This window comes from Lytechinus pictus, chromosome 3 (assembly GCF_037042905.1).
Source record: "Lytechinus pictus isolate F3 Inbred chromosome 3, Lp3.0, whole genome shotgun sequence".
In the NCBI taxonomy this organism is placed as follows: domain Eukaryota; kingdom Metazoa; phylum Echinodermata; class Echinoidea; order Temnopleuroida; family Toxopneustidae; genus Lytechinus; species Lytechinus pictus.
The window spans coordinates 10,369,123-10,395,000 of NC_087247.1; the positions used below are offsets into that span (position 1 = coordinate 10,369,123).

Genomic DNA, 25,878 nt, shown 5'->3' on the forward strand with positions numbered 1-25,878 from the left:
GATTCCATCAGTTCCACACTCCTCACACGGGCTCAAACTGCATGCTTGGGGAAACTGGCAAACTTTAATAGTCTGCAATTAAACAATTTTGTCACAAGCCACTGCACTCAAAGGCTTTGTAACTATCTATGTAGACAGTTCCGCTGCACCACTATTTTACTCAATAAATAGCCCTACTGCGTAGAGGGGGGGGGGGGGGGGGCTTTAAAATCATAACATCTTATTTTACGTCCGAATTTATAATGGAGTTTTCCACTATGCTTGCCTTCCTCTATGAGTGCAATTCACTTGATACTGGGGTGGACTTGACCTTATTATTTAGTTGCATAATTTTTTTCTTTCTCATTTATAGTGAAGCAGTAGGCCTAGGCCCCCGGAGTAGGCCCTATACTTTCTTAATTTATAGCACACAATAGGCCTATTATCTTAGAACTGTTCTTGATGCAATCATCTCATGCCGAGCGAGTTTTTGTTTTACTCTATTCTGGATATATGGAATAGAGTTATATTGTTGATGCGAAGGGTAATTATTGAAAGTACAGGGGGTTTTAAGTTAAAAGTGTAATATCCTCCAATCTATAGTTCCACAAAATTCCAACACCACTCTAAAGCTTGAATAAAAAAAAAATTAAATTGCTCAATCAGAAAAAAAATAGCAAGTAAAAGGTCGGACGAAGTTTTATATTACTTTGAGCTCATTCTGCGGTTAAAACAGAAAGTTATACTAGTAGTGCACTCGTAAGATCCCATTAATTAGTATCGGATAGAATCATAACGGTCCATATCATAAAAAAAACTAGTCTTTCTTAACTTAATTGCTGTAAAATGGCCCGGTAAAAAAGGCGTCTTTCAAATTTGTATTATTAGAGGAGGTAATTTATCATTTTGTTTTCAAAATTTGTATGAATTATCATTGATCTGCCTTTTAAGATTTCATTTCAAAACAAACTTTGTTTTATTTTTTCCTTTCCACTCTTCAGGAATTATTAAAGATAAGATACAATATTTTCTAGAGAGAGCATATCGGACATGTTGATTGTTTTGGTTTTTTTCTTTGCGATTGGACATTTCGGCGACACTATTATTGGTCGATTACGCTGAACTGAGGAACAAACATGGCACAATCCCCTCTTAAAATGTGAGTTTTTAACATGCTTTTATATCTCAGACCAAAATAAATTGAGAGAATGATGAGACTGTAATATCTTTCATTGTTTACACCCTTTTAATTGTACTCTTATAATATTGTTTTGTTGCAATATTACCTCTGTTTTAAATCAAGCACATGATGATGATTTTGGTTAATTTTGATTTTTGGTCATGTAGTAGTCCCAGACGTTGAAATAAATGTCGGTCTGGTGTAACCGTTCCTCTTGAGCTTGATTTATGGCACTATGTCTATGACTGTCTATGCACATTAAAATCAATATACCGGGCTGTGTGAGTCAAGAAAAAACTTGACACCTCACAAATCCTCAATTTAAAGGACAAGTCCACCCCAGCAAAAAGTTGATTTGAATACAAAGAGAAAATTCCAACAAGCTGAAGACTGAAAATTTCATTAAAAAAAAAAATCGGACAGTAAATTAAGAAATGTAAATTTTGCTTCATTTCACAAAACAACTTATACACTTCTTCTTCTGTTGAGTACAGTCCTCTTTATAGAGTATAGTCGTACTTGACTGAGGCCGTAATCACAAAAACACATGACATTTGGTGCAGTTGAACAAAACTTTGGCAAAAGTAATTGGATGATGGAATTGAACACCAATAAGTGTGAAGTCATCACAGTCACCAGGAAGTGAAACATGATTGTACACCAGTGGCAGTACAAACTCAAAGGTGCTATCCTTACTCCTGTAGAGGCAACAAAATATCTTGGTGTCACTATCACATCAGACCTGAGGTGGAACAGTCATATCACTTTTATCAGCAATGTTTGTCAAAAGGCTAACAACACCCTTGCCTTCCTACGAAGAAACCTGCGAGTAAACTCTCCCAAGTTGAAAGTTACAGCATACCAATCACTTGTCAGACCTTTGGTGGTATATGCATCGATCTACTGTTTGGGATCCATCAACCTCCAAGAACATCTACAAGCTTGAAATGATCCAACGCAGAGCAGCTACATGCACACTGAATCGATATCACAATACATCAAGTGTGTCATCGATGCTGAAGGAGCTTGGATGGACATCCCTTCAACAACGACGGGAAATCTCTCGCCTTGTGATGTTCTACTAGATCCACAACGAGCTTGTCCCATTCAACTCTGATGCATACATCACCAAATGTACTAGATCAACAAGAGCTGTTCACACTCAAGGATATCTCATGCCACAATCACGGACCCAACAACATCAATGCTCCTTCTTCCCCAGAACCATCAAGATGTGGAACACTCTCCCAGTAAATGTTGTGACAGCACCATCAACAAAGCCTTTCGTTTGCAACTGACGAAAGGCAACAACAGCTAGATCCATACCTGTTTTTACTTGCACTTACTATCAGAAGCTTGTTTTTTGCCAAATATTGGGCACGTAAAGTTGCTCAAAAACGTGATTCTGTGTACAGAGTCAATACAAATAGTGTTATTAACCCAATTTGCATTGACTTTGTACACAGAATCACGTTTTTGAGCAATTTTGGGTCTGACATGCACTTACAAATTGTTGCGTAATTTTGAAATCGTGTACCCGGGCATCGCAAATTTGGTTTCAAAAGATGCGCAAGGCTTGAAAGTAAAATGTCACCGAGTGGCAAGGTAAAAAAAAATCTTGCGGTCGCGTAGTGACAAAATTCGTCAAGGAGGGGGGGGGGGTCAAATTGACCCCATCCCAATTTAAGTAAGGGATGAATTTTAAATACAAAGACAGCATTTATACATCTTTTTATTGAAAAAATGAATTCCTTGTCCAAATGAACATAGAAATTGACACAAAAATCATTAAAATAACTTATGCAGAAGCTGAGATATACAGATTTGATGAAAATGGGTTGGGGTCAACAACCTTTTTGCCCCAAATCGTTTATGGGGCGGCACCCCCTCAATGTTCGACTGATTTTTCAAAAAACGATGTCAAAATGCTCAGGAGCACAAGCTGCATCTTTTGAGCTGGTCCTCTCTGTGATCTGAAACATCAACATTCTATAGCCCACCACTAATAATACATGACAGATGCTGATTTTCGAACCTATATGCCATACGTACATGTACATTATTGCTCATATCTCAAACTATTGGGGTGCCCATCACAAAACTTATGTGGAATCTTCTTGACATCATAAGGTACCTCTGGGATGAATTTGAGGAAATTTGAAGGATACATATTTTTTATTCGCGATTGTTCAAAGTTTATGTTTTGTAATAACTTTTTTGTAGTTGGAGGTAGGAAAATGTTGCCCAGACAAATTTAAAGGGCATGAAAATACCTTTAAAATGACACCAAAACCAGCTCTCTAGGCATTATACTTTTAGAGCTATGGCAATTTGAATTTGCGACGTCGTGCTAAGTAGTCCAAAGTTCTTTAGCCTGTATTTCACTAATTAAGCGGCTGTTAGTGAAAATATTTGAGTTCTAGCCGTTTTTCATGAGTCCCAATTGGTTCCCAAAGTTTTACAAAAATCTGAGAGATGACGGCAGATTTTTTGGTGATTTGACATCGAATGATGATGATGATGATCCACAGCATTTATATTGCACCATTTATCTGTTAAAAACATTCAAAGGCGCAGGCTCATCCAAAAGGTTAATCACTACACATCTGCCGAAATAAGTGAGTTTTGAGAGACTGTTTAAAGAGTTCTATGCTATCAATTTCACGAAGTGAAGAAGGGAGGGAGTTCCAAAGGCGTGGAGCAATAGAAGAAAAGGCACGGTCTCCAAATCCCCTTAGGTGTGATGGGTACATGAAGAGTGATGCCAGTACCAGATGAATGACACAGGTATTCTTTCCAGTGATGTGAATTTTCATGACTGCAATGAATGAATCCAGATGCCAATAATCCTACATGAGTTAGTAAACATATTATTTGCAAATCCCTTTTCAATGAAATTAACTTGAGCATAGATACTAAAAAGTGTTTCTTAAATAATTACAATGTAAATTATTGAAAAATTGTTTTGAAACAGATTTTAATGCCACCTGTGTATGATTATGAGATCATTGGCATCTGGATTCATTCTATTGCAGTCATGCTTTACTTTGGCGCAAATCAAAATTTACATCACTGCAAAGAATATCTCCTGATCATCCAAGCGTGAAGACATATATGAAAGAATATCTTTCAGGCCATATATGATTACCATGTGTTCATAACATATATTTCCTTAAATTTGTGAGGTGTCAAGTTTTTTTTACTCACATGGTAGAGTAAAGTGCCCAAATATCGGACGAAAATGACTCCAACTCCCTCCCCACAACTATAGGGGCCCGCACTGGCGAGGACTTGCATGTATGTGTTACATGAACTTACCTTCTATTGTATGGCAGTGTGACCAAACTTTACGTGTGTCCTTAATTTGCTGATGGTCATTTATCTAGAAAATTATTCAGTTTCCTTAAATCGGAATCATAGAAAGACAAGACAAGACTATGTTGGTGTTGTGTACACATATGTATTTTAATTCTAATTTTGTCTAAAAAAAGTAATAGTAGATCAAATAGAATTGGGGGCTGTGTTAACATTATTATATCTCTGTAAGTATCTTTGAATCTTCAAGTGTTGATATACAAGATACGACCTGTTGCCAGGTCTAGATCTATCTGATACAATGGCATGATTGGCACTTGACAGCTGAAATCCATCTGTTTGGAGGAGTTAAAGATTTATTCACTTTTAGGTTTCTCATGCAGACGACTAACCATCTCGCACACAGTGTGAGGTCCCTATGCCACATAGGCTCAAAGTATTAATTTTTTGATGATTTAATTTTTTTTTAAATTTTACCGAGGTGGTGTTGATTACTAGATTTTAATTATTTGAAAAACTCGTTCATAGTCCTATATTTAGATGAAAAATATAAAGTGTAACTACAATTGCTAGTGTAAAAGTGGAGTGTAAAAAAAAAACTGATGTTGACATTTTGGATATCTCTAGCTTGGGGATATTTTTTGATATCATGGGTACAGTTTGCTGTCAAGGAAGTGTAAATAATTCATCGTACCTGATGGGTGTATCATTAAGCTGTTTGTAAAGACTTAACGCACGACTGGAACATATTCTTAGGTGCTAATATTTCGGTCACATTTGCTCTAAGGTGGCCGTACGGCGAGTCGAACACAGCCGCTTTAACATTTTTTGTACCAGCTACATATTGGTGGTTTGAATGAAAATGAATAAAACGGCTGTTTTCGACTCGCCGTACGGCCACCGTAGAGCAAATATTTGACAGAGGTATAAGGAATGTACAGTGGTGCTCAGTAGTTAAATAGTGAACCCCACCAGAGAATTAACATATTCAAGTTCTGCCATGTTTTTGGATAGTGAAGTCAGGTGATAAAATATTGCATTCAATAAAGTTTGTTTCACTGGGCTCACCGAGCATTGTAGCGTTGTCTACATGTACATGTACATTCAACACTCAGATCATTAAGGAGTGCATTTTGTGGTGGGATTCACTATTTGTTTTGAGCACAACTCTATCATACAGCAGAAAGTATTCAAATTCAAATTGTTTTATTTCATTTTCAACAGAACAAAATAAAATGGATTGTAGCAAATTTACAATGACATTTGCAAATAAAACTAGTATGCAAATAATATAAATTTAGGTAGGTACAATATATGATATTAATTTTTATAAGTAAAACATAGTATTATATAAAAGCAAATTATCATAAACACTATAAAGATCTGAGAAAATTTATGGATCCACTATGTATCATACGCAATAAAGGGCCACCAGTTGTGCGTAAAATCATTTGTAACTTGCCGCTTTATGAAACACCCACCATGTAATCGCTTGAGGGTATTCATTTGTCTCGCAATCTACTATGGTCAACAAGGAAATTGGTGATCACTCTCGCAAAAAGTGTTCACTAGCTTTCTAGGAAATTTGTGATCACTCTCGCAAAAAGTGTTCACTAGCTTACAAGTTCACGAGCTTTCGAGTGCCGCTGCAACTCTTTATCAAGTGACGAAAATTGTCTGATAACGTAGTCTATTTATACCAATCCCCAGGACCGTACGCACGAACGCGTAAGCTTGTGAACAATTTTTACGAGAGTGATAACGAATTTCCTAGAAAGCTAGTGAACACTTTTTGCGAGAGTGATCACGAATTTCCGTGTTGACCATAGTAGATTGCGAGACAAATGAATACCCTCTAGCGATTATTTCAGTCCGCAATAATGAACCTATTTAGTACTCACCATGTACTTTCACAATTGTAAAATGAAAATGAACATCTTTTAAAGTATTGCATGATTTCTTTCCACTTTCTCTATGATTACAGCCTTGCTTGCGGTGACGTGGAAGGAAGATTTTCGCAACTGTTTTCGAGAGTGCGAAATGTTGTGAAGAAAGCTGGTCCGTTTGAGGCAAGTACAGAATTACATTTCTCTTCAAAAGAAAATAGTTCCTGCTTTTTTTTTAAATACTCTGTTGAATTTTTTTGGGGAAAAAAACCCAGGGCCTTTTTTCCCCCCAATAATCCCATAAATCCATGTTAAGCATCTTGAAATGTGCAGCTTATGCCTGCTTCTTGTGCTCATATGTTATCATGTATTATTGTCAAAGTAGGATTATTAATGTTCTGTTGGAGATTTATTATTAATTAGCTCATCTATTATTTATTAGCTCATGTGTATTTGTGTGATGAGGTACGGTACACAATATGTTCTCTCTCAATGCAAGAAGTTTTTATAACATGTCATTATGGTCTATAGCAAACCATGTACAAAAAGATGCAATCAAACGAGAATATTGATAAATTGATACCATTTATTTTTTATATAGCACTCAATATAGCAAAGTGCTTTACACTAACAGATACTATTACATGTACTTCCTGGTCATTATGATTTGTTGAATATAATCTAAATTTATATATATATATTTATCTACATCTGCAGTTAAGGCGAGTATGTATACGTTAATTGCTATTTTGTATTTGAAAATGGAAATATATAAACTGAAACTTACTTGCCCACATACAACAAAATATGCAGTTTCTTTACTCCCTAAGGAGCATTCCAGCAAGAACCATTAATGAAAATATATCTCTTTTTTGTTACACCCTCAGATGCTGTTGTGCGTAGGAAATTTCTATGGGACAAGTGAGACCGCTCTAGCGGATTGGAAGTTGCTTCAGTCTGGAGAACTGAAAGGTAAAACTCAATATTGATACTATCGAAAATCCTTGACAAAATACCTCTACATTTTGTACAGCATTTGACCAGTAAAACCAGGGCCTGTTGCCATCAGATTTGTGACCGATAAGGAGTTAATGGATGTTTGTTTGAGGGTTTTTCTTGTTGTAATGATGATAATAAAAAAAGGGTCTAATTCATTCTATATAGGTTCAAGGTGCATGAAGGTTTTGAGAAGAGTTTATTTAAGAGACTCGACAGAGATACAATTGTTGATGTTTTCAGGATGGCAACTCCACAATGTGTGTCATGCATGGGCAAAGGATCTTTCAACCAAGTTTCTGAAACTTTTGGAATTAGAAGGTAACCAGATTGGCACATAGACCTTATTGTTCTGTAGTGATATATTGATAAGTTCATCACTATATGGCCGTCCTCGGCCAAAATGTGTTCGTCTGAGGGAGCCATAAAACAATACAGGGGACTGTCATTCTCGTGGCTAAATGCAACATTTGTGAACAGATTTCAAGTAATTGTTTTAATAACAACATCTGGGGAGTGTTTGATAGTCTATGAATTTCCCCAACCTATTTGCTTTTAACCAATCATATGCAAGTATTTGAACATCAGTCTGTGAAAATCACTGAAAACCAGTTTTGTGATATGCTTCCCCAGGGCCCTCACTTTCTCTGGTCCATGGTCCCGTTTAGTACACAAAGGTTAGCGATCAATAAAACGGCCAATCAAGATCATCGTTGCCTGTGCATTTTGCTCAGTAGACTGACTAGGAACCAATCAGAATTGTTCTTTAAGGTTTAATAGCGATTAATTGCTAACCTTTGTGTTGCGGGGCCCATATGACCTATACTCCCAAACTCTTTGCAAAAGAAAGAAAGTGACACAGTAGTCAAGTTTGAGTTATTGTTGTTTCTGAAACACCCTTTGCTTGTTGCACGTTCAGGCAAAATTTGGGGAAGAAATGATTGTTCTATGGAAAGATATTGAAGAAAATATGCTGTTAAATTGCATTGACGCCTATGTAAATTTCAGTTCAAGTTTATTTTGCTCTCTGCATAAAATGAACATAATTGTGATAAAATCCATGGAACAAAGATTACATAACATCAAAGACATAAAAGTTTACATAAAAAGCATTGAGAGGGAAGCAACCAAAAAGTACAAAAATGTCCTTATAAAACGGCAGACCAAACTTACTTTAAAAAGAATAATAATTATTGATAATATCAAAAGTTACAAAATATAAAAAATAATTATAAGACATTACAAAGGCATAGAGACATAAGTGGTAGATTTAGATTATATACAAAAAAAATATTTACAAACAGGTTTAATTATCAATATGAAATTTCTGAAGTTACGGTTGAAAATATTGAACAAGATGTTTTCAAATTAACTGGCAAAGAATTCCAAAGTACTGGGCCACGAAAGAAAATAGATTTATGAGAAAGGCAAGTTCTTATTTTAGGAAAGTGGAAGTTTGGAGCATTTCTAGTAGGGTATTCATGCATATTATAATTTGATTTAAAACAATTCATTAAAAACGCTGGTAAAAGTCCTTTAGAACATAGATACAAAAATAATAAATTATGAACACACATTGCTCATTTACGACAAATGAGGCTTTTGTAACTTGCTTCTTTTTGCCAAAGTACAGCAGTATTTTCTGAACTCCAGTTGAACTTAAACCTTGGTCTAAGTCTGGGCTAAAATTATTATGGGAAGCCAAACGTATCCAGAATTTGTATACTCTACTCAGATTCTTTCAATGTTTTAATAGTGAAGAAAATATTGTATTTATCATCAGGCTGTTTATCATTTTAAGACACATTTTACTGATTTGAATGCCAAAAGTGATGATAAATTGAGCTTGAAATTATCGAGATTAATCATTTTTGGCTACCCGTTATAGTTAAATCACGACTTTAATCCCCGGTTTATTAAAGTTAAAACAGAGTTCAAAATATGGGTCTATTATTTTTTCACACATTATGGAAAGGCACCTTTTAAGCTTTCAGTTTACTCTGATGGACTCGACCAACTCTCAAATTGCAAGTGACTAGTTGTCCTGTTTGAAAGAGAATGTGAAACATTGGGTCAGATGCATAAAAAGTAGCAATTGCTTTTACTAGGCATTTACTTGATTCCGTATGCATAAAAATGAGCAAGCAAATGCTTTTGCTAGTCAGTTCAAGCAATCGCTAACTGACTGCTAGCATTTCTTGATGATTAAGCTATTGCTAAAAAGCGTATGCATAAAGCGAACATTTTGCTTGTGCATTAAAGCACTTGCCTGGGTTTTTAAAGCTCTGTCATAGCAGCTAGAGCGTTTGCTTGATCAGGGCGTTCGGATGTTTAAAGGAGAAATATATTGATTATGAATATGGCCTTATTATATATCAGTGGAAAGGTAATGATGTGAGGATTACCATTAGGTCATTCAAAAATAACGAAAATAATACATAAGGTGGAAATCGCCGATTAAAAAGCGCTAAAATGCCTCTCCGAAATATGCCTCGCATCGGTCTCTGAATTGACTCGAATTTGATGACGTCACTGTCTGTACGAGAGGCGTGATTGGCTCTCCCACGTCAAGCTCCACTTGCATGCAAAACCTGTTGCGAGGGTACGTTTTCTCCACACTGACACTGAATACTTCGATCATGAAATGAAAGAAAACCCAGAATTTTATCTAGATTTTGATTTTCAAATTGATGATTATGAAGATGAAGAGAATGATGATAAAGTTTCTAACTCTCGAAAAACAAAGTGACGTGGATGGTGGTAAATTAAGGGAATTACGCCGGTGATGATGAGTAAGACAATTCAACTTGCAAGCCGATTCGCTACCAACGCATGCAGCTGCATGCTAGCTGCACCGCGGGTCAAATCCATGAAAATGAATTCCATGCAGCATGACCACATCCAGACAGAGTCTCTTTCCTCTATCAACAACATAATGAGAAGGAAAATAATAAAATAACTGTACTTACAAATAAGTGAATATATCCGAACATAGGCTGAAGGTAAATCAACTCAAGGAATAGCAGCAGACGATATGCACCGACGATGAATTTCACGTGGCTGGAATAGATTGTCACTCGTTCTGTTAGATAAAATTTCTATCTCATTATTTTGACTAAATTACGAAACGTGGAGAATTAGTATTCTACATAAAAATTAAGTAACACCTGGTACTATTTTTTGAATTACGATAAAATATTTTTGAAGCAAAGAAATTGAGGTAAATTAAAATAAGATATAAAGGATCATCCACTTAGCCGCATGCGATTGTAAACAAACAATCAAAAGCACATGGCCAGCTTGTCCCACTGAACTGAAAATACGTATTTTCAGTTCAGTGGCTTGCTCGCCCATAGAGTTGGAGCGTAGCTTTATCCAACTCTATGTGCTCGCCTTGCTGATTGTTTACAATCGAATGCGAGCTAGGCGGATGATCTTTTATATCTAATTTTAATTTACCTCATTTTCTTTGCTTCAAAAAGGTTTTATCGTAATTCAAAAAATAGTACCAGGTGTTACTTAATTTTTATGTAGAATACTAATTCTCCGAGTTTCGTAATTTAGTCAAAATAATGAGATAGAAATTTTATCTAACAGAACGAGTGACAATCTCCCAGCCACGTGAAATTCATCGTCGGTGCATATCGTCTGCTGTTATTCCTTGAGTTGATTTACCTTCAGCCTAGGTTCGGATATATTCACTTGTTGTAAGTACAGTTATATCATGATTTTCATTCTCATTATGTTGTTGATAGAAGAAAGAGACTCTGTCTGGATGTGGTCGTGATGGAATTCATTTTCATGGATTTGACCCGCGGAGCAGGTATCAGCTGCATGTGTTGGTAGCGAATCGGCATGCAAGTTGAATTGTCCGACTCATAATCACCGGCGTAATTCCCCTAACGTATACCTCTATCCACGTCACTTTGTTTTTCTAGAGCTAGAAACTTCATCATCATTCTCTTCATCTTCATAATCATCAATTTGAAAATCCAAATCTAGATAAAATTCTGGGTTTTCTTTCATTTCGGGATCGAAGTATTCAGTGACAATGTGGAGAAAACGTACCCTCGCAACAGGTTTTGCATGCAAGTGGAGCTTCACGTTGGAGAGCCAATCACGCCTCTCGTACAGAAAGTGACGTCATAAAAAAATCCCCAATTTCGCGGACGTAATTCTGCGTGTTTGAAGCATTCAGAGAGAGAACTTTAAACTATCAATTAACTGAGTTCCATCGGTCTCCATGATAAATGATTTACACCATCGTGTTCTCCTTATTTTCTCCTTTAATTTGATATATGACTCTCCATTTTTACGATTTTCAATATAGTTCTACTTTAATCATGTTTATTTGCACTGCCACACCTTTGCGTTTGAGTCCTGCCTTTTCTGTGAGTCATGTTCGCACCAGCGTGATGTCGCTATTGTTCAAACCGCTAGCAATTGCTTTCTGAAGGCAAGGAAAGGTTCAAGCACTAGCAAGGGTTATGCATATGAAATAAAGCAATTGCTGAAGCATGATCTTTTGCATGGCTAGCTATTGCTTGTGCTTGAAGCAATAGACCAGTTTGTAGTTACTCATGGACAAGTTTTGGTCAAATGACCTTTCATTTCTTTCATTATGATAGGCAGATTTCAAAGCAAAATATTACGTAAGCTTGCCTTACATAGCAGGATGAAGAAATTGAATAGACCAGGTGACTAGAATAGCACACCAATGAACACTTTATGAAGGTATTTGTTGCATTCCTACTTTGAATGCATATCATAGCATGTTGCACAATGTACTTGGCAAACTGTGAAAACCAGTCGTTCGTGGACGCGTTGTTGTTTTTTGTGGATGTAAATGAAAACCACAATTCAAAAGAATATATGAATAATCAAGACATCAAAGTTGGTGCTTATCTCATTAGATTTTAAACCACCATGTCACTTTAGTACAAATGACCTTCCTCTGATCATGCGTAGAATCTTTTGATCATGCGCAGAAAGGAACTACGAACTGGCTTATTGCTTGCCAGCAATTGCTATTTTTTTATGCATCTGACCCATTGTCTTTAGACTATTTAGTTCACGTCACTTTTACCTCAATGAACTGAATCTGCTTTATCTCGTTAATAAATATGTGGTTGTTTTTGTTTCAATGTTATTACTTCACCTTGTATATAATATTTCTTGCAGTGCCTCTACCAACCTACATACTTGGGCCCAACCACCCAGATCATTCCCTTTTCTTTGATAACCAAGAAGGAGGAGATGTGTGTGAAAACTTAACCTTTCTAGGTAAGAAACTGTGGAATAAAAATGCATTAGTTTGGGGTGATAATTTTACTCTCTCTTGTTGTAGAGTTGGAGCTCCCTTTAACCAGGGACCCTCTCATGTCCCTGCTTTAACAATGAGAAGTACAGAACCCCAAGTATGGACCCACAAATTGCTGTGCAGAACATTTAAGTAAAAGTGAAATGTCATACCTAATCGGGCTTTAATTCAAATGTTGAATGAGTAACAAATGTAATAGTTTTGTTTAGTTTTAACTTTGCCAGAATAAACTGAAGTAATGATGCCCTTGATTCATTTCTTGTTTATTCATTAAAAGTGTAACAATTCTTTCCATCTTAGGGAACCATGGTATTCACCCAACTGCTTCTCCAGGATACTATCCCTTTAAAATTACAGGTCATCCATTCTTCCCAAAATCAGCCAAGCATGGTACTTACCTCCCCAACACCAGACGGGCATGGTAATAGAAAAAATAAAATGCATATAACTCTTTCAGGACACTATCCCTCTATAGGGGTACTCCAGGCTGAAAATAATATGATTTGAACAGATTAAGAAAAATCAGACAAACGAAACACTGTAAATTTGATCGAAATCGCACAAGAAATAACAAAGTTATGGCATTTTAAAGATTTGCATTATTCTGGTGAAACAGTTATAGGCTGGCATGTCTTCATGAATATTCAATGAGCAAAGTGATGATGTCATGTCCCCACTTGTTCTTTTGTATTTATTATATGAAATTAGGTTTATTCAAATTTTTCCCTTCAAGAACCCAAAATAATGGAATTACATCTGATTAAGTGCAATAGATATAGATATTCATTGCTGCAACTTATTTCATTACAAAGGGAGACTATCATTCACGCATGTATGAAAAAATATTTAAAAAATCATAATTTCATGCAATAACATAAGAAAAAGGAAAGTGGGGATGTGACATCATCAGTCCATCTAATGAATATTCATGACTATGTGCATATAACCGTTTTCACAATGTATTGCTTAACTTTAAAATTCAATAACTTTGTTATTTGTTATCAGATTTTGATGAAATTTTCAGCATTTTGCTCTATGAATTTTACTCCATGTATTTAGATATATTTTCAGCCCAGAGCATCCCTTTAAAATTGGACACTTTTCCTTTAAAAGTGAAGTATGGCTGTTCTTCCCTTATAGGCAAGCGTGGCATCTACTCGACTGCGTCAGGGCTGCAGATCGCATACCTGAGTGGGCTGGAGTCTGCAGGCAGGCCCGATGATGGCTGTCTCTTCAGCAGAGGAGATATTGATGCGCTGGGGTTACCTCTCATCTCTAATAGCAAGTTCAAAGGAGTCGATGTTCTTCTCACATCGCAGTGGCCAGCTAATGTCACACAGTATACCCGTGATGCAGTAAGTCTAGTTATCAGGCATGAACTGTATGGGATAAACCAGTTTGTAAGTTGGAATGTCTTTACAAATAATTGGAACATGTTATCAGCTGCTAAGTTGGATTCTTCAGGGATGCAAATTTTCAAATTATATTGGGAATTTTATTCATATTTTTTACCATAGCAAACTCCCTGTTTGTGTAAAATTATCCATTCTAGATGAATTTGCTACTTTTTGTCTAAACCTACATGGCATAATTGATTTTACTGTCCAAATTGAACCTTTTTATATTTGTTATTTTTGAGCTGAAGGGTTTTCCACATCTGTACTATGTATGAACCCATGTAGTTGATTGTAGTTTTGTCCTTTTTTATACATAGCCCTATAAAAGTCATAAAATATAGATAAGAGAAAGAAATTTATAATATATATGAACTGTGCTAGTTTTCAGTGCATCATTGTGTTTTATTCAGTGGTGGGGGATGCATAAAAATAAGCACTAAATCTTTAATTTACATTACGATTTAAACCTCATTGACTGCTGCTGTCACATGCAAGTTTGCAAATGTTGAATTTTGGAAGACATTCTGTATGAATTAATATATCTTCTAAATTAACTGTAATAGGAAAAAATAAATAAATGTAAACATTGCCAATTTGAAGATTGAAAGCGGATCAAACAAGTCTAAAAAACAATAACTTGCCTCAGTTGGTAAATGAAGTCATTGAAGGCACTGTTTACCTTGTAGTATTTGCATTGCTTTTTGTCACAGGAAAGTGTGAAACCTGCTCAAACGTCTCAACTACTTGGTGACCTAGTCTTGGCGTTAAGACCTCGTTATCACTTTGCTGGCATGCAGGGTGTGTTTTACGAGAGGACGCCGTACAGGAATCACAAGGTGCTAGCAGAGAGCACCAAGCATGTCACAAGATTCCTGGGCCTCGCCAAGGTTGGAAATCCAGAGAAGAAGAAGGTAAAACTCATTTTAATTATCTTGATGCTAAGCACCAAGTTGCATCAGATAATGACTTAATGCATGAGAAAGCCTTTAAAAACAAGGTCAATTCTCGCTACCCCAAATAGGAACAAAAATCTCATAATGCGCGAGACGAGATAATTTTCACTCCGTCGGGTCGTCATCACCACTTCCGGTTCAGAGTCATGCTCGCGCGAGGTTCGCGATACTAAGTTTTCCACCACGCTGAAATCGATGCCAATCAGCGTAACATGTACAAATTATAATACTTTTTATTTAATTTGGTCAGTTTTGATTCCATTTGAATTATAAATAAAAATACGTGAAAATAATTTTTATTAATGTTTTTATTTGGTTATAAAAAAGTAAACAAAAAATGAATATCTTAAAATTTTGCATTTAGCGACCGGCCTGACATCACGATCGTATTCGACTAGACGCTAAATATATACAGCATTCATTCCTTTCAATTTTTCGTCGACCACAAAATGGATAAAAAATCAGTTTCGGAACTGAAAAAAATCTTAACTGACAGAGGAATACCGTGCAATGGAAAGCATCGGGCAGAATTAATGACTTTAGCAGAATAGGCCGTTAAACTGTATCGTGAAAGAGAGGGTTGTGATCACGAACTTTCCGAGCGAAAGCGACGTTGTGTTGTTGTGCGTGACGGCACTGTTGATCTGGGGAGTGTTTCATCAACATTTTCATCCAACAAGTTGTCAGATCTGACATCTTTCTCTGATGTTGATTGGCTGAGAGGTACTGTTGCTATGGTAACTGTCGGATAAAATGGGACTTGTCGGATAAAACGTCCGACAAGTCCTTTCATGAAACGCCCCCCTGAATGGCAAAACAGTGCATTGGACTTCCGAACAGGAAGTTGTAATACCGAAAAGCTATCCCACAATGCAATGCGCGTTGCAGGGATTTTCCTGGATCTCGCCGAAATCGCTATTTGGGGTAGCGAGAATTGTCAAATTATCATCATAAGTCTGGTTCATTATACCAAACTCTGAAATCATGAAAGATCTGGGCCCCGTAACATAAAGATTAGAGAGCTAAATGAAATGACCTATCAAGATCACTGTTGCATGCACATTTTGTTCAGTAGACTGACTAGGAACCAATCAGAATTGTTCTTTCAAATTAGCGATTAATTGGTTATCTTTGTGTTACAGAGCTCTGGGCCCCGTCTTACAAAGAGTTACGATTGATCCAATCAATTGTAACTCTCTGGAAATCCATCACTGTCATAATTTTTTTTTATGGGAAATTTGCACAATGTCCTTTGTAAACAAAGAGAAGCACAGTGAATTTTCAAGAAAACAATGAATGCATGATTATACGTCATATTTAACAATATTTTGAACAAACATGCATAATACATGTTGATGTTGTTGGCCGTCCATAGTTGCGATTGATCGGAGCAATCGCAACTCTTTGTAAGACGGGGCCCTGTGGTCTGTGTCATAAAACTTGTGGTAATAAAAAATTTCCAATTAAAAGTTTAAAGCTACTGAAATCATAGAATTTGATTGGATTTGTTATAGAAATTGTCATTAAGACAAGCCTTTCAATAATCCATAGTGTGACTTCTGATGACTACGATATGGATTTGTATATCTATTGAAAGAACAGGAATCTTTGGGAGCATACTGTATTTCACATTGTTCTTTAACTTGTTTGAGATTATTGTTTATCATTCTTGTGGGCACACATATAAGACTCCATCTCAAAATATTGAATTGTGGGTATTAGGCATCTTACCACAATACTGTGCAGTGCCTTTCAGCAGGAAACTTGTTATAAAGGCACTAAGTGTTTTTCACACTAACTTTTCCAGCATTCACCATCGTTTTGCATGCATGTTAGAATTATAGATGAATAGACACTCGTGGGATTCATGCAGGAAAGACCCAATTCTGACTATCGATGAAGTGCCTTGTTTAAAAGTCAGAACCGCATCTTTTTATGTGAGAATTGCACAAGTGGCCCTTTGTTACCATTCTCACACTTCTAAAAGACGCATAGTGCCTTAACAGCAGGATTCTTGCGAAAAAAATCTAGGTTTGACAAGGTACCCAAAGTGCCTATAGGCACTAACTAAAGGCCACTTATCAGGCACTATGCGCCTCATGAAAGGTGGCTTTCGCCGTATTTTTCATTTTGTTTTTGATGAAATGTGAAGATTGATAATGAAAGGCTGGTCACTGATTCCTGCGGAAAGACCCAGTTCTGACTTTTTTTGTCTCGACCACCAGAGGTGAACGTTAGACTAAGGGATCCAAATGTCGTCCGTCTGTCACAAACATTATGACACATAACTTTACAACAATAAGTCACTTTTCAACCAAATTTGGATTGTAGATGTACTTATGGGACCAACATGTTATGGTCACATGGTAAGGTCAAAGGTCATTTTCAGGTGAACATTAAAGTTTACATGCAACACTCTCTTATGACACCTAACTCCGCAACCGTAAGTTAATTTTCAACCACACTTGGATGGTAGATGGACTTGGGGGACCTGCATGTTATTCTGCAGTTGGAGGTCACATGGTAAGGTCAAAGGTCAGTTTCAGGTCAACGTTAAAGTTTACATGCAAGACTCTTATGACATAACTCCGCAACCGTAAGTCACTTTTAAACCAAACTTGGATTATAGATGTACCTAGTAGACATGCATATTATGTTGCAGTCGGAGGTCACATGGTAAGGTCAAAGGTCATTTTCAGGTCAACGTTAAAGTTTATGCGCAAGACTCTCTTATGACAAATGTTATTCCATCCCAGTTATTTCACAATGAACTTTTGATACAATTCTGTTGCGTGCCATCCCAAATCGAGATATTTCTGGTTATTTCCCGGGGGGGAGGGGGGGGGGCCACTTCCATTGACGAGTGGATACCATGCGCGACCACGGGGTCTTGAAAAGCACCCTAAACACGTATTTTCCATATTCTGAAAATGCACCCCTTAACAAGTATTGGCGTGTGAAACCCTACCCTTAACAAGTATTGGAAACAAATACTATTGGCAAGTATTCCCAGAATTGAGCCCCTAAACAAGTACAGCAATGTATTTTCCATATTCTGAAAATGCACCCCTTAACAAAGCGATACTCTTGGCAAGTATTTCCTGAAATGAACCCCTAAACCAGTACAGCGATATTTTATTGTTATGTCACGGGTCTGTCGGTCGTCGGTTTTACCTTTAAACACCATTATTCTGGTTTAGTACGGCCCCACCTTTCACACCTCGCACAAAACGGACTCTAAACACGTAGTGTTGGGGCAAAAAGGACATCCTTTATAAAACATTTTGATTTTGTTTTATCATCCCCGCATATTTGACCATAAACACGTAAATTTTTCCGAGCGAAATAGATACCCTTTTTTCAATATTTTTGTGTTTTTGACACCCTTATCACGTTACGTACGTAACGTGCCCTATCTTGAAAAAGACATCCTTTTTACGTGTTTTTTTGGTCGCGCATGGTATCCACTCGTCAATGTAAGTGGCCCCCCCCCCCCCGGGTTATTTCCACCAGTGGCGAGACACACCATCGCTTGTGCCTTGTTATTGGTTAAGTGCTAAGGAATCAAGAAGTATTTGAGAAGTTTTCAAAACACTTGGGCTAAATGCTGTCCGAAGTTGCTATAGCACAGGGGTTCTCAGTCAGTGGATTGCGAGCCACTTGTGTGGCTCATTGGGCCTTGCAAATTGGCACATGAATATTTCATTGATTTTATAATTTGTATTGAATTTGGATGAACGTTGAAGTACATGTATTCTATCAGTTTGGCGCCATTAAAAAAGCCTTATATTTAAAAACTTTGGGGCTCTGCCCCTGGACCCCACCAGGGGGCATAAAGCGTGCCTCTTGAATCCCATAGCGGCTTTGCTGGCTACACGTGTTGGATAGCCGTGGCACCGTATAGATTTCTGATAACAAAATGTGTCCCTTCGACATAACTCATTAAGAACCCCTGCTATAGCATCTTGGCTTCAAAGTGAAATTATACGATGATCCCCAACGGGTGAAATAATTCCTTCTTGTGTGTATATCTCTTTCTAGTACCTGTATGCGTTCAATATCACACCGATGAGCAAGTTAAAGCAAGAAGAACTGATCAAACAACCTGAGGAAGTCACAGAGTGTCCTTTCACTTGGTCTAAGAGAGAAGAACCAAAGGAAGTAAGAATCTGTTGTGAATATTCTACTTTAAGTGTCATTCAGACATGGTGCGAATAACCTAGGAACTATTGCTATTGGTATTCCACTTGAAGGGTTATTGGGTTAGACATGGCATGACAAACCTTTGCAACAAAGATTATAATCAAAATTTTGGTGTACAGAATCAATAGACAAGTATGTAGCAAACACATAACACTCATACTACAAGAATTACACTGGCTTCCTGTCAAATCCTGTATTGAATACAAGATATTACTCCTAACATGCCAATGCTTACAAGGTCAATCGTCATTCTATCTCAAAGAACTCATTGAACAGTATGTACCCCAAAGAAAATTAAGGTCAAACAACAAATCTCTCCTTGTAGTTCCCAAAATTAACACTTAATTCTACGGCGCTCTTTCATTTAAAATGTCCTCTGCTGAACTTTGGAATAAATTACCTGATATTGTTAAACAAGCTAATAATGTAGAATCCTTTAAGTCCCTTTTGAAGACATTCCTCTTTGTAAAATAAGATATACATGTACCTATTAATTGATTATATATTTGCTCCTCTGTGAACAGGCTTTTCTTTCTTCTCCATTCTTTCTATTCTTCTTTCTAAAGCGCATAGAGACATGATTTTATCATCGTTATATGCGCTATATAAGCAATGTTTTATTATTATTATTATTATTATTATTATTATTATGTAATTGCATTCAGTGCATGAGCAGAAAAGGTTCATGAGATAACCTTTTAGGCAGTTTTCAAATTTACTGACATAAGCATTTGTGATGAATAACAAAGTGTTCATAATCATTGTTATTTGACAGTAGCCCAAATAATAATCAATGTGCCAAAAGGGGACAAGGTAACAGATTTTCAAATTTGGGCACTGATTAGGCCTATTACTGATGTACTATTCTAGTCACCTGATGTGTACCAATACTTCTCATTTCACAACACAATTCAATTTTGGATAACTATTTTTAGATGTTGTAGATGTATACGTTGCTACTTTAGTAGTCGCAGATGTTTTTCATAATACATTACCAAAATGTGGTTTGAAGATGCTGAAATGCAAAACTAAATTACCGGACATCACATTTTAATGCTCGGTTATAGTAAAATTTGTTGTAATCTTTACCTTGTGTAAATTATTTCATTCTCTCAATCCAGACGAACCAGTTTTTCTTTTCCAAAGGAGATCCGTCGAAGCAAGGTCAGAGAGGTCCGAAGAGGCATCATGGGGGTAATAAATCAGACAATCAAAGACAAAATGACGGTCATAGGCAACATGACGGTCAAAGACACCATGACGGTCAAAGGCAGAGGGATGGACAGTTACAACACAAAATAAAGAAACAACGTAAGTCTTCACACACTGTTCTTCTCTTTGGCAAAAATATGTGTTTAGTTTAAATTAATAAAAATGAATAAATCAGACAATCAGAGACATGATGGTCAGAGACACCATGATGGTCAAAGGCAGAGAAATTGACAGTTACAACACAAGATGAAGACACACAGTTCTCCTACTTGGCAAAAATGTGTGTATAGTTTAGATAAATAAAAATAATTAAATGAGATAATCAGAGACATGGCGGTCAAAGGTAGAGAGACGGACAGTCGTCTATGTTCATGTCCTCATGAAAGAAAAATAGAATTTGAATTAAAACTTTTGAAAAAATTGCATTTTAGCTATTTTATGTATTGGAGTACATTGAAGAGCAGCTCTTGCCTTAATACATCACTATGACAGCACATATGTGGTCAATTTTAAGTCTTTATGGGTATAGTGATTACCAATTTTTACAACTTTAGAAATTCAAAACTTTCTTATAGTTTTTCCGATATTGTTCAATTTGTCTGATTTTCTTTTCCCTCGAAAAACAAGTTATTATTTGGCTTGGATTCCCCATTAAGCTGGGTTGATGGTTTTAATTGACTTTGTTAGGTCCAAAACCTATAAATGCATCAGCAGAATATATTGTTTTCAGATGAATAAGTATGCCTATAAGTATAACTCTGAAAAAATGGAAACATTATCAATGAAATATAGAAAATATTTAAAAATATATAAAAAAAATAAAGGATTTATTTTGTCATAAATAAAGGTTCTCAAAATTTGTCCTAATCTTGCAGCTCTTTGCTCATCAGGACCTGTGACCTGTTTCATAGACCATATTAACCAATTACGTCATCAATTGATGAAAGTGACTGAAATACTGTCATACATGTATGATTGCACATTTTAGCTTTCGGTTCAATTATCACGTTATTGTACATTTTCAGATATATCTCTTTTAGCTTGATTTTTTTGTCTCGCCCACCAGAGGTGAAGGCGAGACTTAAGGATCCAAATGTCGTCCGTCTGTCACAAACCTAATGGCACATAACTCCACAACCGTAAGTCGCTTTTCAACCAAACTTGGATGGTAGATGGACTTGGGGGACCTGCATGTTATGCTGCAGTCGGAGATCACATTGTAAGGTCAAAGGTCATTTTCAGGTCAACGTTAAAGTTTACATGCAAGACTCTCTTATGACACCTAACTCCGCAACCGTAAGTCGCTTTTTAACCAAACTTGGGTGGTAGATGGACTTGGGGGACCTGCATGTTATGCTGCAGTCAGAGGTCACATGGTAAGGTCAAAGGTCATTTTCAGGTCAACGTTTAAGTTTACATGCAAGACTATTATGACACCTAACTCCGCAACCATAAGTCGCTTTTCAACCAAACTTGGATGGTAGATAGACTTGGGGGACCTGCATGTTATGCTGCAGTCGGAGGTCACATGATAAGGTCAAAGGTCATTTTCAGGTCAACGTTAAAGTTTACATGCAAGACTCTCTTATGCCACCTAACTCCGCAACCGTAAGTGACTTTTCAACCAAACTTTGATGGTAGATAGACTTGGGGGACCTGCATGTTAGGCTGCAGTCGGAGGTCACATTGTAAGGTCGAAGGTCATTTTCAGGTCAACGTTAAAGTTTACATGCAAGACTCTTCTGACACCTAACTCCGCAACCGTAAGTCACTTTCAACCAAACTTGGTTGGTAGATGGACCTGGGGGACATGCATGTTATGCTGCAGTCAGAGGTCACATGGTAAGGTCAAAGGTCATTTTCAGGTCAACATTAAAGTTTACATGCAAGACTCTCTTATGACACCTAACTCCGCAATCGTAAGTCACTTTTCAACAAAACTTGTATGGTAGATGGACTTGGGGACCTGCATGTTAGGCTGCAGTCGGAGGTCACATGGTAAGGTCAAAGGTCATTTTCAGGTCAACGTTAAAGTTTACGTGCAAGGCTCTTATGACAAGTGTTATTCCATCCCAGTCATTTCACAATGAAGTTTTGATACAATTCTCTTGCGTGCCCTCGCAAATCACGATATTTCTGGTTACTTTCATAAGTGGGCGAGACACAAAATCGCTTTTGCCTTGTTTAATCAATTGCAACTCTTTGTGAAATGAGCACCAAAGGGGTTGTGTTCTATGTTTGTTCTTTTTGCTCTATAATATTCCAAGAAGTAGATCAACTGATATACTATGTTATTCGTTTTTTGTGAAATAAAACTAGAGAGATTTGTAACCTACATTTCAACTGAGCATCTTTTGGATAAGTGTAAGTAACAAATTTGATTGATAGGTTTGATATGTATTTCTTTGTTATCTTTACAAACGTATTGTGCTTTTTTTATTATCTCATACAGCACAACCAACAGGCCCATGTTGGTTCTGTCTTGGGAGCCCGAAAGTTGAGAAACATTTAGTTGCTAGCATCGGCACATCGGTGAGACTTGACTAAATGAAGCAAACAATCTAAAGTTTGCAGTATATTTCAGATATTTGGCAATGACAGAGTCATTAATATCAATTGTACATAGTGGAGAATCTGTTTAATCTCACTTTAATAATAAATAATCATACTTACATTTATGTAGCGGTTGATACATTTTGTCTCTAAGCACTTTACATTGCAATTGTTATTACCCCAGTCATCGGACCCTGGCATACTCGCACACATAGTATGCAATTTCTCCACTCCTTTGTGGAGCGTTGTGGCCCAGTGGATTAGTCTCCGGACTTTGAAAGAGAGGGTCGTGGGTTCGAATCCCAGCCATGGCGTAATTTCCTTTGGCAAAAAATTTATCCACATTGTGCTGCACTCGACCCAGGTGAGGTGAATGGGTACCCGGTAGGAAGAAATTCCTTGAATGCTTGAGCGCCCGATCAAGGTAGCCGTGCTAAAGCCGGGGTAATAATAATAGCAGGGCCCGCTGTGAGAACAGTTTTCGGAACTGAAGTGGCTACCCTGGGTAAATATGCCGTTATTATTATTACTCCTTGGGGAGCATTCCAACCAGAGTTCCAACAAGAATCCATTCTTGTTGATAATGTGGTATGTTTAAGAGGAGAACATTTGAACTGTGAGTGTTTGAAAGAACTTATACAGAGAGTAAGACATTTTTAGCTGTGTTGGAAATTAGATAGTCTCAAATTATGACAAGTAATAATGATAATTTTGTCAGTTATTGAATATCATAGATTAATGGTTACTAGTTTTTGAAACGTCGTCATAGTTATAAAAGTATAAGGACCCAAGGGAATTGATGTCAATAACAAATTTATTAAAATCATAGTAGGACAATCCCACTTCTGTGGACAGAGATGCTTTTTAATGTATATCTTTTCCATATTTTTACCCATTCATGCAGTGTTATTTGGCTTTAGCAAAGGGATCCCTTGTTCCTGACCACACCTTAATTCTTCCCATTGGGCACTACCAATCCATGTTAGATCTCACAGAGGTAAGAATAAATTTGTTTGTACATTTTTTCAGTCCCAAGTCAATGTAATATGATGGAACTTTCGAAGATCTCAGTGGTGAAGAAGAAAGAATGTAGTGAATTCACGATACACCATGTATTCTTTTGTGGGCATTCGTTGGAAAGGACCAACCAAACTCGACATTTCGACAAGTGTGTTCTTGTCGGAAAGAAGACGACTAAAATACTTTTGTCCATAACGTTGAGTTTGGGTGTTCCTTTTCAGGACCAAATACATTCCAATGAAATAACACATGGTCTACTTTAAAACATCTCTTGATAAAAAAAAATGATTAAAAACAAATGAAGACATAACTATTTTATAGGAATTTTCAATATTTGGATGTAAAGGAATGATTCTTTGTTGTACATATCCTCTTGTTTGCAAATATCTGTCTGACTTTGATGTCAAGGAAATAAAATGTTCACAATAATAATGGTAATTGTAATCTGAATTATTTCATAACAATCTGATTTCGCCTCATATCTATAAAGATTTCCATGACATTTGGATATTGCCATCTATAGTCAAACGTGTAATCTAGGTAATCTACCAGTTTAGATACCGAAAGAGATTGAAGGATGTAACTTCTGAAGGTTTCCATGGTGAAGAAGAATAGTCTAGTAGGTTTCACGGTACACAATGTATCTTTCTTGGTGTTGTGTTGGTCCTGAAAAGGACCACTCAAACTAAAGATTGTAGAGTATTGTGATTTAGTTTGAAATCTTGCATGACGGTTATCCTACATGTAAATCTCCTATTTGCAGGAAGTACAGGCTGAACTTGATCAATTCAAATCAGCGTTGAGGAAGTACTACTCATCGATAGGAAAGACGTGTGTCATATACGAAAGGAATTTTAGGACACAGCATCTTCAGCTTCAGGTATGATCTAGGGCCTTTTCACACGTGAATCTTGAATCATCATTGTAATGATGATTGCAATTTGTCTTTAGAATCATCGGACCTTTCACACGCTCACTCAAAAACTGTGATTTGAATTCGAATTCCCAAGCGAAGGCGGTATGTGTCCTTGGTGACTTGTCAATCAAAGCACTGCATGGTAAATACAAACAATTGTATTATCTATGGAAGTGCTTGAAAGGTCACGTTAGCTCCGCCCTTAAAATATGTTTTGGAGGTCAAGCCTTTCACATGCAAAATTCGTACTGTAATTTAGTTGAAACTTAACTTGAATTCACCTCCGGAGTAGAATTTGAATTCGTGATTGTGATTAGCATTCGGGATTCTAATCATGTTCTAGTTTTGTTTCACACATTCTAAAAATTTGTCATTAGCCTTATTTTTCACTGGAATTCTCATTCAAATTACGACTTTTTATACCTTGCTATGAAAGGGCGGAAAGTTTAATAGTAAATCGATTTGATTTGAATTAATATTGTTTCATATTCCACAACAGCATACATCTTGAGCAAATAAGAATATAATGACAATAATTGCATGCACTGTTTTACAAAGTAATAGAATGATGTGAAATATGAGGAACCTATTAAAAAGCAGAGCTTGTAAACGTAAGATCCTCGAAAAAATAATTAATTATAAAATACTCCTAATGAAATGACGAAAGATGTATGAAATGAAGAAGAATAGAGGTCTATAACATAGACACTTGAGTAAAGTGTTAACCTACATACAAGCATACGACTGTAAAAAACTTTTTTCAGTCTACATTTGAAAGAATACAATGACGGCGATTGAGTTATATCCATTTCTAAATTGTTTGAAAAGAAAGACCCAGTGTAGGTACATGTAAATGTTTTGAGAGCGAGAACAGTACACTCTTGGGTAATGAAGGATGGATGGATGGATGGATGGATGGATGGGTGGAAGGGTGTTTTGAGAGCGAGA

General features: G+C 36.7%; 1 protein-coding gene across 1 annotated transcript in view; it reads left to right on the forward strand.

Moving 5' to 3' along the window:
• Positions 1 to 1,065: 1,065 nt before the first annotated feature.
• Positions 1,066 to 25,878, forward strand: part of LOC129257849 (CWF19-like protein 1) — a 37,829-nt gene continuing 13,016 nt past the window's right edge. Inside the window, exons 1-11 of the mRNA XM_064096352.1 lie at positions 1,066 to 1,138; positions 6,459 to 6,543; positions 7,248 to 7,332; positions 12,538 to 12,639; positions 13,817 to 14,031; positions 14,784 to 14,984; positions 19,068 to 19,187; positions 20,351 to 20,540; positions 22,894 to 22,973; positions 23,899 to 23,991; positions 24,778 to 24,894. Of these exons, the coding sequence (XP_063952422.1) occupies positions 1,116 to 1,138; positions 6,459 to 6,543; positions 7,248 to 7,332; positions 12,538 to 12,639; positions 13,817 to 14,031; positions 14,784 to 14,984; positions 19,068 to 19,187; positions 20,351 to 20,540; positions 22,894 to 22,973; positions 23,899 to 23,991; positions 24,778 to 24,894 (1,311 nt within the window). The 5' untranslated portion in view covers positions 1,066 to 1,115. The remainder of the gene's footprint in view (positions 1,139 to 6,458; positions 6,544 to 7,247; positions 7,333 to 12,537; positions 12,640 to 13,816; positions 14,032 to 14,783; positions 14,985 to 19,067; positions 19,188 to 20,350; positions 20,541 to 22,893; positions 22,974 to 23,898; positions 23,992 to 24,777; positions 24,895 to 25,878) is intronic.